The sequence below is a fragment of the Tursiops truncatus genome, chromosome 16, assembly GCF_011762595.2.
Source record: "Tursiops truncatus isolate mTurTru1 chromosome 16, mTurTru1.mat.Y, whole genome shotgun sequence".
Classification (NCBI taxonomy): Eukaryota; Metazoa; Chordata; class Mammalia; order Artiodactyla; family Delphinidae; genus Tursiops; species Tursiops truncatus.
In genome coordinates, this window is record NC_047049.1 from 62,706,493 (window position 1) to 62,721,661 (window position 15,169).

At 36.8% G+C, this 15,169-nt stretch overlaps 1 protein-coding gene across 2 annotated transcripts in view; it reads right to left on the reverse strand.

The window, feature by feature from the left end:
* DDX50 (DExD-box helicase 50) overlaps positions 1-15,169 on the reverse strand; it is a 31,288-nt gene that overhangs the window by 14,152 nt on the left and 1,967 nt on the right. For both annotated transcript variants that reach the window (XM_033841801.2, XM_004332471.3), the window contains exons 2-8: positions 13,227-13,523; positions 10,612-10,687; positions 9,449-9,627; positions 7,237-7,354; positions 6,947-7,132; positions 6,306-6,451; positions 3,540-3,689 (exon numbers count right to left, since the gene is read on the reverse strand). In XM_033841801.2, coding sequence (XP_033697692.1) covers positions 3,540-3,689; positions 6,306-6,451; positions 6,947-7,132; positions 7,237-7,354; positions 9,449-9,627; positions 10,612-10,687; positions 13,227-13,523 — 1,152 coding nt within the window. The remainder of the gene's footprint in view (positions 1-3,539; positions 3,690-6,305; positions 6,452-6,946; positions 7,133-7,236; positions 7,355-9,448; positions 9,628-10,611; positions 10,688-13,226; positions 13,524-15,169) is intronic.

Here is a 15,169-nt window from a genome sequence, read left to right on the forward strand (position 1 = left end):
CAACTAGAGAAAGTCCATGCGCAGCAGCAACAAAGACCCAACCCAGCCAAAAATAAAAATAAATAAATAAAACAGGGCAATTAGGATGACAAAATAAAAAATCCACAAAGATCTATGACAAAACTTAGTGACAAGGTATTTTCATGGTTTCCAAAATATGAGCAGGTAGGGACAAAACCTGTATGTATTAGGGGTGAAGGGGAGGGGGGGACTTGCTAGTCCTAAGAACAGATACTCCCTGGAAAGTATAATGGGCCAATTTGAGAAAGTCAGCTGAAGCTGGGAGAATTTCTGCACATTCAAGGGTAACTGTGAGACAGAGGTAAGGTGTGAAAGAGGCTGGAACATCCTGGGCCCACATGAACCTTCAAAACTAACAAACCAATGATCCCTTGCCAGGACAAAGTGCCCCCACATTGAGGAGAAATTATTGAACCCAGAATCCAAACTGAGGATGCCAGGGATCCCAGAAACAAAGGAAAGAGATGACCCAGATAAAAGTGAGGGGAAAATCAACCAGAGCTCAGAAAGTGGGAGACCTTTATTTCTTCTAACAGCTTTATTGAGATATAATTTGTAGACTGTACCTTTTAACACTATCAAAAATAAGAGAGGCAGGGCTTCCCTGGTGGCGCAGTGGTTGGGGGTCTGCCTGCCAACGCAGGGGACACAGGTTCAAGCCCTGGTCCGTGAAGATTCCACATGCCGCGGAGCAACTAAGCCCGTGCGCCACAACTACTGAGCCTGTGCTCTAGAGTCCGCGAGCCACAACAACTGAAGCCCGTGCACCTAGAGCCCGTGCTCCGCAACAAGAGAAGACACTGCAATCTGCACACCGCAACGAAGAGTACCCCTTGCTCGCCACAACTAGAGAAAGCCTGCACTCAGCAACGAAGACTCAATGCAGCCAAAAATAAATAAATAAATTTATTTAAAAAAAAAAAAGAAGTAGAAACAAAAGACAAAGACTTTTCATAAATGAAGAATATATTGGAAGAAATACAAGACTGATTAAACACAACAGATGATGCCTTAATTTTGAAAATTTTGAAAACTGAAACAAAGAAAAAGATAAAAAAGATCTGAGATAAAGAGACAAAGGATAGAGGAAAAAAGAGCCAACATGCATATAACAAGAGTCCCTAAAGAGAAAAACCAAAGCAATCAGACAAACCAAATATCAATAAATTAGGATTCAAGAAAATTTTGCTGCAATTAAAAAATACATATATTTGAAACTACAAATTGTGTACACTGTGTACTCAGAAGAACACCACCAAAATATATTCTAGTAAAACTACTGATTTTTAAAGAAAAAGGAAAAAAGCTTTTGTATTCAGGCAAAAAACCAAATCACTTATAAGGTGAAAAAAAAAATCAGACTGGCATCAGACTTTTTATTATAGTATGCTTTATTCCAATGGAAAAACATATTTAATATACTGAAGGAAAGAAAATGTGAACCAAGAATGTTATATCCATCCAAAATTATTTTTAAGGTATAAAGTTACAAACAAGCTATTATCAATAGTGAATATTGTTTCCATGAGCCCTTCCTTGGGAATCTTCTAGATAACAAGTGACAGACAACAACAAAAAAAAACTGGAGAGACATTGACACAAGGACCAAGGGTGTTATTATCAATGAATGTTAACATCACAAAAAGAGAAAGAACTACACATTATATACCTCCTGATGGAAATGCACCACTGCCTATGAAATAATTTTGCCACAAACAAACCAACCTGAATTTATAGGAAATACAGAAAACAGAAGAGCATGTTAAATGATATCACAGGGAAGCAATACTCTAGATTATGAAAACTTGGTTTCTTAAACAACAATAAAAAGAACTACAAGAAAAAAACAGATGGAAGAATCCATATATTGAAGAGACTTAATGAAATCACACAACACAAGACTCTTATTTGGGGCTTCCCTGGTGGCTCAGTGATTTAAGAATCCACCTGCCAATGCAGGGGACACGAGTTCGAGCCCTGATCCGGGAAGATCCCACGTGCCACGGAGCAACTAAGCCCGTGCGCCACAACTACTGAGACTGCGCTCTAGAGCCCGCAAGCCACAACTACTGACCCGTGTGCCACAGCTACTGAGCCCGCATGCCACAGCTACTGAAGAGCACACGCCTAGAGTCTGTGCTCCACAACAAGAGAAGCCACCACAATGAGAAGCCCGCACACAGCAATGAAGAGTAGCCCCCGCTCGCTGTAACTAAAGACTGCACACAGCAACGAAGACCCAACACAGTCAAAAAAAATTAATTAATTAAAAAAAAAACGACTCTTATTTGGATCCAGGTTCCAAATAACAAACTACAGAAAACAGAGCATGTATGAGGCAACTGAGAATCTGAAGACTAATTTATATTTGAAGATATTAATTACTATTAATTTTTTAGATGTCATAACAGTATTGTGAGTGTTTTTGTTTGTTTGTTTAATTTATTTATTATTCACTTTTGGTTGCATTGGGTCTTCGTTGCTGTGCGTGGGCTTTCTCTAGTTGCGGCAAGCGGGGCTACTCTTTGCTGTGGTGCGCGGGCCCCTCACTGCAGTGGACTCTCCCGTTGTGGAGCATTGGCTCTAGATGCACGGGCCTCAGTAGCTGTGGCACGCAGGCCCAGCAGCTGTGGCTCGCGGACTCTAGAGCGCAGGCTCAGCAGCTGTGGCGCACGGGCTTAGTTGCTCTGCGGCATGTGGGATCTTCCCGAACCAGGGCTTGAACCCTTGTACCCTGCACTGGCAGGCAGGTTCCCAACCATTGCGCCACCAGGGAAGCCCGTATTGTGAGTTTTTAAAAAAATAACCCTTTCCTGGCCTTCCCTGGCAGTCCAGTGGTTAAGACCCCGCGCTTCCACTACAGGGGGGCACGGGTTAGAACCCTGGCTGGGGAACCAAGATCCCACATGCCACATGGTGCAACCAAAAGAATAAATTTTAAAAAACAGTAATAATGCTTTTCCATTAGAGATACGTACCCAAATATTTATGGCCATAAAACATGTTATCTACGGTTTGCTTCAGAATAATTTCAGAAGCAAGAAATGAGTGGGCATTTGGATGAAATAAGATAATTGTTGCAGCTGGAAAACGAACACACCATTGCACTGTCAACTTCTGTGTATGTCTTGTGTAAGTTTGAAATTTTCTACTATAAAAAGTTAACAGCAAAAAACACATGGATTTAGTGTTCTGATCCATTCATTCAATAAATATTTGCGATTCTTTTTATACCCAACTCTAAAATATTACCCACTCTTACCCATAGAAACTCATTTTGTTTCACTCTTTGTATTTTCAAGATCACATTTGCAAAGTTTTAAGAAAACTTCTGATGAAAACGGACAGAATTCTATCCTGACTTAACAGATCATGAGAGGCTGGCTATAAATTCTTTCTGAATGAGACTCAATTCCAAGAATGACTATCAAACCTAGTCCACAAAGGACATGATTTTTTTTTTGCTCAGTGATTCATACCTATAATCTCAATTAGAGAAAGCATGAAAAAAGACTTACCTGTTTTATGTGTGGATTCATGGCCATTTCAGTTACATTCTTTTTGGTCTCACAGAAGATAATAGCCCTCCCTTCAGACCCACTGTAGACTTGAAGGACATCTCCAATAACTGCTGGCCTCTGAGACCAATGGCACTGGATGGCCAGATGCTTTGAAGAAAGAAAATATCAAATATCTGCTTCATTAAAATTATTGAAAAAGATTTCTCTTGTACATTGTTTTTTCTATTTGTTCAAGAATTGGCCTTCCTGGAAGACAATAAGACAACGATTCTCCCCAACCCCATTTGAAAACAGCAATCAGTAGGTGAAAGGATAAGCAAATTGTAGTGTACTTATAGAGTGGAATACTGTTCAGTGATTAAAAGGAACCAACTACTGATCCATGCAACAATATGGATGAATCTCAAAACATATGCTGGGTGAATGAAGCCTTACAGAAAAAGAGTATACACAATATGATTCCATTTGTCTGAAGCTCTAAAACAGGCAAAACTAATCTATAATCTATGATGGAAAAAAAGCAGAACAGTAGTTGCCTCTGAACGGGGACTGGGCAGGGGCACGGGCGAACTTTCTGGGATCATGGTAATATTCTTTGTTTTGATAGGGGTTTGGGTTACACAGGTGTATGAATTTGTCAAAACGAAGCAAATGTACACTTAAAATTTTGCATTCTGTTGTATGTAAATCTTATCTCAAAAATTGTAAATATTAGGTGGATGAACCTTGAAAACATTATGCTACACAAAAGAAGCCCGACACAAAAAAGCCACATGTTGTAATGATTACATTTATATGAAATAACGAGAAGAGGTAAATCCACCAAGACAGAAAGCAGATTGATGGTTGCCAGGGGCTAGGAGAAGGGGGGAATAGGGAGTAAATGCTTAATAGTTACAGGATTTCCTTTTCGGGTAATGAAGCGTTTTGAAGTAGATAGAAGCAATGGTTGTATAACACTGTGAATGTACTAAATGACACTGAATGGTACACTTCAAAGTGGTTAATTTTAGTTATGTGAACTTTACTTCAATAAAAAATTGTAAATATTGAACTCTAGCTAAAGATATGCAAACTAACATACTTATGGGGAATTATACTTATTTCTGCAATTTGAAATAAATAAAAAAACAAGATGGATATAGGGATGAGAAGATATGCAATAAAGCAAATATAGCAAAATATTAATGGCAGAATCTAGCTGGTGGGTATATGCGTGTTCACTGTAAAATTCTCTCAACTTTTCAGCCTGTTTGAAACCTTCATGATAAAATGTTGGGGAAAAAATATACTGTAACATTTTAAGTCTGTGCATTTTAACATATATCTCAGTAACATTGTTTAAAACAATTAATTACATAACACAGGGAAAAAAGAGATAAGCACAAAGAAGAAACTAAGAATCATTTGTACCAGGTATGTCAAAGTCTTGCTTCTTCCTCCCTACCTCTCAAAAATAAAAATAAAAAAGATCCTGAATCTGATCAAGCCTCACAATCTACCATCAACTCAAAGGAAAATGAAAGCAGAGGAACATGTTAACTAACACCACAGGGCTGCAAATCAGCAAAACTGAGACTATGGGAACCTTGTAAGACAAATGATCAGTTCTTTTCAATAAAAAATTGCAAAGAAAAAAAGGGACAGAGGGACCTGTATTTTAAAGGATTTAACAGAGGAATGGATAAAGAAGATGTGGAGTATACATACAATGGAATATTACTCAGTCATCAATAAGAAAATGAAACCTTGCCATTTTCGACTACATGGATGAATCTAGAAAGTAAGTCAGACAGAGAGACAAATACTGTATGATCTCATTTATATGTGGAATCCTAAAAAACAAAACAAAACAAAATGAAAACAGACACACAGATACAGAGCACAAAATGGTGGTTGCCAAAGTGCGGGCGGGGGAGATGGGGACCCGAAACAGGTAAAGGGGATTGACAGGTACCAACTTCTAGCCACAGGGATGCAATATACAGCATAAGGAATACGGTCAAAAATATTGCAGCAGGGGCTTCCCTGGTGGCGCAGTGGTTGAGGGTCCGCCTGCCGATGCGGGGGACGCGGGTTCGTGCCCTGGTCCGGGAGGATCCCACGTGCCGCGGAGCGGCTGAGCCTGTGGGCCATGGCCGCTGAGCCTGCATGTCCGGAGCCTGTGCTCCGCAATGGGAGAGGCCACAGCGGTGAGAGGCCCGTGTACAGCAAAAAAAAAAAAAAAAAAAAAAAACTATAGGTTTAAATTTTCATGGAGTCAAAATTATAAACCTTTTCCTTTATGGTGCTTTCTTCTGTCTTTATGTTTAGAAAAGCCTTCCCTTTCCTCAAATCAAATAACTGTTGACCTACAATCTGCTGTAAATTATTTTATGGCTTAATTTTTTTAAATCTTTGGGAATATTTTTGGTATACGGTATGAAATAAGGATCTTTTTTCCACCTAAGCTTTAACAAATTATCCCAACACCAGCAAATTGGGATGAATTACTTCGTTTTTCACATTCTACATACTTTAAGTCTGTCTCTATGGATGCCTGTATATCTCCTGTTAGGACTTGCCTGTTCACAAACTTTCTTCCCCCTATTTATTTTACTCTGCTCCTGAGTCTCAAACTATAGAAATACATAGGTATCTTATTGACTAAGGGCAAAAAAGAGATATTTGGCCTGAACTGGTACCCAAAACATAAGTTTAACTTCAACAAATTTCAAAATATCAACTAAAAGCTAAAATCTATCACACTGGAAAGCTACTTACTTCCACAGTAGTTGCAGCCTTTTGAGTCATTTTCCCAACAAGGTCAACCTGTTCATATCTGGATTTCATGTATTTTTTTGCAACTTTGTATACCCACTGTGGGCAAGTTGCAGAAAAAAGTAAAGTCTGAGGATTGTCTTCAGAATCTTAAATAAACAAAAAGAATTCAAATGCTTTCTTAATTTCTTAATATCCCACAATGTAGTCAGCTCTTAAAAATCCCCCCAAACTTCAAAGAAATAATGAAAAATTCAAAACTTGGGGTGAATTTTGAACATATAAACTTTACTGCAATTATCAAAACTTTCTACTTTCAAAACTGAGGGAAAATATCAATATGAAGAAAACTGAACCTAGAAGGAAGATGAGAATTTAAGAAATAACAATGAGCAAAGAAATCAGTAAAATGAGTTAGTAAAACTACTTACTATAAAATAATACATGGAAGAAAGCAAAGAAAGCTAAGAAAATGGTTAAAGTATGCTATTGTACTTTCTTGTTCAGGAAGAAAACAGATACCAAATACCTTTAGTTTTGTTAGAACACTGGGGACAATGTATTAAAAATCATAAAATAAAAAATTCATAAGCTTTTAGATAAGAAAAGAATTGCTAATGTGCTTATTTTGAATTAGGATATACCAGTTTTGTAGGATTCATGGATAATATCTTCAACTTGTTCAGCAAAACCTAAATCTAACATTTGATCCACTTCATCAAGCACAACATGGCGCAGTTTAGAAAGATCTAATCGGCCGCTCTGCAGATGATCTTTGATACGACCAGGGGTCCCAACCAAGATGTCAATACCATTTCGAATATGATTAACTGTGAGAGGAGAGAAATATCAATAATATGTAAAAATTCAAATGTAGATTTTAGATTTGAGTAGCAAATAGATCTTTGTGCTACCATCAGACATGTTTACTCACTTTGGCTTTGATATGATGTTCCACCATAAAAACACGCCACACTGAGTTTCCTAGTTATATCTTTGAAGTCTTTGGCTACTTGGTTTGCCAGTTCCCTTGTAGGAGCCAAAACAAGTACCTAAGCAAAAGGTTTAAAAAACCAAAAGGTAAGTTTCTGTAGACCTCTAAGTTCAAACTGAGAAGACTATTTTTTAAGGTGCATTTAAAACTAGGAATCTCATCATTAATGTCATAGTATTTAAAGACAGAGCACAAATAACAAGAACAGCTTATGTTTATTATATCCTCCCTTACTTCCTTAAGGTCCCCTTTCAAAAGTCACTTTCTCAGTGAGGTTCCTAACCCTCTTTTCATATCCTCCCAACTGTGCTTAACTGTTTCTCCTTAGCACTTACACCATATAAAATATTTATATTCTACTGATTTGCTCATTGTCTCACCCACTAAAATGTAAGCTCCATGAAGACAGGGATTTATGTCAGTACTATTTATTATTTATGTCAGTACTGTTATTTATGTCATACTATTCAATATATTCCCTGAACTTCAAACAGTGCCTGGCACAGAATAGATACTCAAAAAATATTTGTTGAATGAGTGAATGAATGAATGCCCAATATGTGCCATTTTTTAAAAAGAAATATTTCAATTTATTTGTTAAGTAGAATATGAAACCGAATCTGTAGCTAGTACCAGAGAGTGGACTTAACTGTTTGGTGTTTAATGAGAGCAGCTTCTTCTACACAGGATCCCAAGAGACTTACTGAAAAAGGGGCAAAGCCCTTTATTAAGCAAATAAAACTCATGTTTCAAACAGGTTATACAAAAATTGATTTACCTCTATTTCTCTTTTTTTGATATTTAGAAAGTGCAGATTTAACAAAGAGTAGCCATAAACTTTCTATGTACAATGCCGATTATAATTCTGCAAACAACAATAGTGCTTTACACGAATTATTTAATTTGATCCTCACAAAAACCCAATGAGGTGGCATTATTTTCCCAGTTTTACAAATGAGGAGCATGAGTCTTAGAGAAGTTGAGTCTTGCCCAAGATCAAGTAGCTAGAAGTGGTGGAGCTGGAATCTCCAGTAATGTCCTTCTAGAATAAAAGCTTTTTAAATGCAGTGTTGGGACTGTGTCCTATTTCTATTACTTTCAGACTTCCTAATTTCACCTAAGAAACAGAACTCTCTAAAAAAAGATTTGTCCTGTTCCAAGACCACTGTTACTTAATTACATTCATATATGTGAATTTACTTTCACACTGTAATAATATTTAGAAGTCTCAAAGAACAAATTACTTTTAGCCACATATCTGTTCAAATTTTGATACTGATTCTTTTTCTTGGCCGCGCTGCGCGGCATTCAGGATCTTAGTTCCACAACCAGGGATGGAACCCGTGCCTGCTGCAGTGGAAGTGTGGAGTCTTAACCACTGGACTGCCAGGGAAGTCCCAATACTGATTCTTTTCTTCTTCACGTTTATCAACCTGAAAGTGAACATAGGTTCTAAAAGGGTCAAATTTTAGGCTAAAATTTCACTAGGTCCTCTCTGTTCTTTACTACTGATAAATTAAGACAGATCTCCAGTACTCCAACAACACAGGGAGTAGCAGTATCATTTCTACAATACTCTTAAAGTCAATCAGTAAAATAAATATTATTTACTGAATGAGCAAATAAATAAATACCACTTCAGCAAAATTACTGTTTAAAAGCAAAGGTCAGAATTGAAAAAAGAGAAGAAAAAGGTCACTAAATATACTAACTGTAAATACTCCTAAAATCAGATATGCTGGCTTCATAATATACAGTTATCAAAGACATCTATGGATCCATACACATTACATTCATATGCAGTAACTCACTTTAGCTTTACTTGAGATTTATCTTAAAAATCAAATTTTTGCTTTAGGACCCAAATTTTTACTTTATGCCCCAGGACTGACTAACTTTTCTATCTTTGGGGTACTTGAACTTAAGACCAGTATATTGTGGTTTGTTTGTTTGTTTTTTTGGTCACGCTGTGCAGCTTGCAGGATCTTAGTTCCCAGATTCAATCCCTGCTTGGAGATTGAATCTGGGCCACGGCAGTGAAAGCGCCAAGTCCTAACCACTGGACCACCAGGGCATTCCCAAGACCAGTATACTCTTTCTTTCTCTTTCCATTAGAGTAATGTTTAAACCTTTTACTCCCTATAATGGTTACCTTTGGTGAGCGGCTTTTTTTAATTGTCTCTTGATTTCTTTGGAGTCTTTCAATCAAGGGGATGGCAAAAGAGAATGTCTTTCCTGTTCCTGTCCGCGCTTGAGCAATTAAATCTTTTCCTTCATATACAGGACCAAAAGTCTTAACTTGAATAGGAAAGAGATATGTTACCCCTCGACCTGTAAAATGAGATTTCATTGAAATATTTACTTAACACCAGCAATAGGAAAAACTACATTTATTTGAAAATAACATTCCTGATTCATCAACATGTGCCTAAAGATACATCACCTAACAACATTTACAGTTATTCCTACCCCAAAGAGGAATTATTTAAAAATTGGTCTGAGGGACTTCCCTGGTGGCACAGTGGTTAAGAATCTGCCTGCCAATGCAGGGGACACGGGTTCGAGCCCTGGTCCAGGAAGATCCCACATGCCGCGGAGCAACTAAGCCTGTGCGCCACAACTATGGAGCCTGCACTCTAGAGCCCACAAGCCAAACCACTGAAGCCCACGCACCTAGAGCCCGTGCTCTGCAACAAGAGAAGCCACCGCAATGAGAAGCCGGCACACCCACATGCATCAACGAAGATCCAACACAGCCAAAAATAAATAAATAAATAAATTTATTAAAAAAAAAAATTGGCCTGATCTTTTGACAAATACATATAATTCTTTAAAGTTAAAAACCGAACCGAATACCAAAAAAATGATGTAGAAATAACTGCAATGAAAAAAGCTATTTCTCTATGCTTTGTATATTCTCCTTTTGGTCAGAAAAGGCACAAGAGTTTTCTAAAATCTAGTTTTAGATTTTCAATTGCATATCCATTAAAATTCATTGTACCGGGGCTTCCCTGGCGGCACAGTGGTTAAGAATCCGCCTGTCAGTACAGAGGACACAGGTTTGAGCCCTGGTCCAGGGAAGATCCCACATGCCGCGGAGCAACTAAGCCCGTGCGCCACAACTACTGAGCCTGAGCTCTAGAGCCCGTGAGCTACAACTACTGAATCCTGCGCGCCTAGAGCCTGTACTCCGCAACAAGAGAAGCCATTGCAATGAGAAGCCCGCTCACCGCACTAGAGAAAGCCGGCGTGTAGCAATGAAGACCCAACGCAGACAAAAATAAATAAAATAAATAAAAAAAAAATTCATTGTACCTTTCAGAAGCTTTATAGTCTCTTCAGAAATAGGGAAATTGGAGAAGGCTCCTTCTTTCTGTTCACGTGTTAGTGTCTGTCAAAATGAAATCAAAGACCTAACTGATATAGTTCATATCCGACCAGGTATTTAGAATCTTTCACTCATTTACTGCTTTTAGCTCTACTAAATGAACTAACAAACCAACTTTAGTTAGTATTTGCAAAAACCGTATAGATTAACTTACAAGATAAATTAGTGGCAAATTCTTTTAATTTCAAAACTGTCTCTTTAAATAACAAGCTTAATACACTTTCCCATAATACATTTAAAAATGATTAATTCACACATAAAACTCTTTAGGAATACATTTACTACATAGATCAAAATATAATTCCACTTGACTTAAGGTATTATGAAAGAGGTATTCAATAATCTAAATCATATTCACAGATATAGATAATATTAATTATGAAGATTAACACAAGCCTATAAAACCGCCCCAAAAGAAGCTAAGCAATGAGGAAAGTAAATTGTTTCTAAAACTAAAAGTTAAATAAGTTGTTCTATGAATCTAAAAAGCATTTTTTATGTCATTAATACAAGGAAAAGTTCCTGTAAGCTTGAAAATTTCTCAAACATATATAGAGGCCAGCATGACATTGTCATTTAACATCTATTGAAAACTTTGTGTACTAGTCAATGCATATATAGAACAAAGACAATATATCTACTTAAATACTTTATTACTGGTTGTTTAAAGAAGGTAGTTCCAAAACCACACACCATAACAAGTTTCAAACTAAGAACCAGATAAAAGACATAACATCAAATTCAAATTTAATCCATTTAAGCAAACCTCAATGTTATCTTTTTAAGATTAAAGAAAAAAATTTTATTAGAAAAGTACACATTTTCATTGCAGAAATTTTAGAAACCATATTAAAAGAAAGAAATTGTAAAATTATCTACAATCCAATCAGCTAAAGACACATTTGAAACACACACTCCTCTACGTACATATACATTTTTAAATGAAATAAAATCATATGTATATACTCCTTTGTAATCATTTTTTTCATTTAATAAGATAGACTGAATACCTTTCTAACATATCTATGCCCTTTAAGATCAATGCATTCTATTACATAGGTATAGCATATTTTATCAAACCAATTGCCTACTATCAGACATTTAGGATGTTTAAATTTTCGCTATTACCAACATCACTGTGATAAGATACTGATTCATACATCTCTGTACACCTCGTGATAATCTCCTTAGGAGGATAAATTCCTAGAAGTAGAACTCCTGAACCCTAACATAATCTAAACAAAATAATAAACAGTTAAGCTTATTACAATACAGAGCACTATAGCAGGCAAAATCCCAACAGAGCAAGAAGTACACTCTGCTGCTCAGCAATACAGATTTGTAGGGCCTTATTTAGAACAACTCTCTAACATATATGCTTCCTGACAAATAGCAAACTCACAAATAAAAAAACACCATATTGTAAAGCAAGGATTCAACATTTTTTCTCAAAGCTCCCCAAAGATTACACATTAAATTAAGCTCAAATGTATTTAAATTAACAGCAACTATCAGATTTTTTAAATGTAAAGATTATGAAATACCAAGAGTTATTAAGAATATTAAAGTTCTTTTTTGTTTAAGAGCTGAGTAATTTAATGACAATTTGTAATGCCCAGATAAACCTATGAACTCTGCTAGAGGAAAAGTGCAAAAACAGGGCTTCCCTGGTGGCGCAGTGGTTGAGAGTCCGCCTGCCGATGCAGGGGACACGGGTTCGTGCCCCGGTCCGGGAAGATCCCACATGCTGCAGAGCAGCTAGGCCCATGAGCCATGGCCACTGAGCCTGCGCGTCCGAGCCTGTGCTCTGCAACAGGAGAGGCCACAACAGTGAGAGGCCCGCGTACCGGGGAAAAAAAAAAAAAAAAAAAAAAGTGCAAGAACAAATTGAGTAAATTCTGTGCAAGAATATACCTACTGTAACAGATACTGGCAAAAGTAATGAGTCCAGGAATGAAGATTCTATACTAAGCATGTTTTCTATACCTCCCAAAAAATTAATATCCAGGAGAACAAATTTCTTCAGATCATTTTCATATGTTTCATTTCTGTTTTAAAAAAGCAAACAGCTTTAAGATTGAGTTACAGTAAGAGCTAAAAATCATTGAAAGTTGCTATTGTTACAGAAGCACAAGAAACAGAAGGCAAAATATACAAAGTCAAGAGGCCTTTATGTACCCCGTTTCAGAAAGTCAGAACTTAATTCATGAGTAATGATGAGGGCTGAAATAACCGTAAGAAATGCAAGTAGGTGACCATCAATAAGCATTTGGAAAATCATTTAGGAACCCAAATGTACAGGAAAGGTTTAAACTTGACCAAGTCCCCCCCGCACCAATCTCTTCGCCAAGAAAAAGGCAATATAATGAAAGAAACAAAGGGGAAAAGGCTCAGGTTTCAGCTGTATAGACTCCTCAGTCCAACTGAGAGTACTGGACACTAAGCAGGAAATACTGTAGAATCAATTCTAGTTAGTCTTAAAGAATCAAAGTATCCTGTATTTCAAGGATAATGTCAAATGCAAAACAAAAAGTATCCATACCTCTTCTAGTTTATTTTCACTTGATTTATGAGTAGAACTATCTAAGGATGACACTCGCTTTGATTTTTTTTCATATTCATCAATATCTCCATTTGACAGATCTTTTCTTCTTGACTTACGAGATTTAGAAAATTCATCTGAAAGTCTATTACATCCTTCCTCAGTGCCACCATTTAGTTTCTCTTTCATTTTAGTTTTTTTGGGTTTGGGAGCATCCAGGTCATCTGCAACACCATTTTCTCTTGTTTCTGATTTCTCATCTGAGTCACAATGGTGCCTTGACTTCCTTCTATCACTCTGTGGAAAAACAAAGAAGCAGTGACAAGAGGGTGACAAGAGGGTCACAAGGTTTGCTTTGCTTTTAAGACGCTAGAGAAGTTAGAGTATGACTCCCCCAACCAGCAAAGCTCAATCTACAGTAATCTTGAAAAGGTACCTGGTAGAAATCCAGACTGGTTGCTAATGCCAAGCCTAAGCTTTACCTATTGCTTTCTTTCTCAGCCCAAATCTTGCACTCTTAAGACATGGCCTCTAGTCCCTCTTTAATCCCATTATAACATTTAAGGGAAACTGAAATAGCTTCTTTTCAGTAAAAGAATGAGAACTCAAGATTTATAAATTAAAAAACAATCAAAAACTTCTAATATCTCCAAGAAAAAAATTAATATTTACTGAGTACCTACCCAGCATTGTGTAATATGTTTTCGGCTTATCTTGTTTAAATCTTCATAACAACCCTATAAGGGAAGTACAGGTCCATAATCCCTTATCCGAAATTCCAATATCCATAAAGCTCTGAAAACTGAAAGTTTTTTTGTAATTTATTTGGAGACAAAACCTTACCTGAGCTGAACTCATTTTGTGGTAAAATTTGACTTCAACTAATGTGAGACTATCTGTAATCTTTACTTATTCCACTTAGTATGAATATTCACATTTAACATTAAGGTGTTTGATTATAGGTTCGGGGCCCCAAACCCTACTAGGGTGTTACCCTTTTAAAAGCCCCAGAATTTTGAATTCGACAACATATCTAGTCCCAAGGATTTTGGATAAGGGATAGCGAACCTGTATCACCTTTGCCATTTTACAGACGAGGAAACAAGTTCTTAGAGATAAGTAACTTGCCAAAGACCCACATATGGGATTTCTTGCAAGTGAAAGTGCTAGAAATCAAGCCCTGTTTGACTTGAAAACCCACGCTCTTTTCACATCATGCTTCCCCCCTGAACTTTGATAAACAGGTTAAAGAAAAGCCCAATTGTTATACTCCTATGGAACGATAACTATATTAGTAATCCCAGAAAATTTTTTGAAGTTTTACAAATTTAGTTAATAGAACTTTAAAAAGGGGGAAGGGGGTGGCTTTCTGCAACTTTAGTTTTGAAATGCCAACTTTTGTTTTAATATTTGCAGACAGCAAGAAATGATTTGGAAATTTAGCACTTCAAAATTACTTGGTCAAATGTTCCAAATAAATTAGATGGAAATGTTCAAAATAAATTAGATGGTAGTGACTAGTCTTGGTAAAAACAACCAGCACCAAAATTTTCACCATGATTTACACAGTTTCTACAGAATACTTTCACATACAATTTTCTCATTCATGAAATAAGAGTTGCTATGAAAACTGAATATTTGAAAATGCTTTGTAAACATTAGAGTTTTACATTAATATAAGTTATAGAGTTATATGTTACATCATTTGATCTTTAGTTAACTGAACTATCCCACATCTCCCCAAACCAATAGATTCTTCTATAGAAAAACAAGATTATTTATAGAGCAAGTCTCAGGGTTTGAATTGCTCCTGGGCCTGCACTTCAGGGAGATGAAGCAAGATAAAATGAGACCTCTAGGTTCAAGCCCAGAAATACCCAAGGTGATGAAATACATTGTTCCACATCAGATCCACAGTGCTCGACACTCTCCATCTTCTTGGC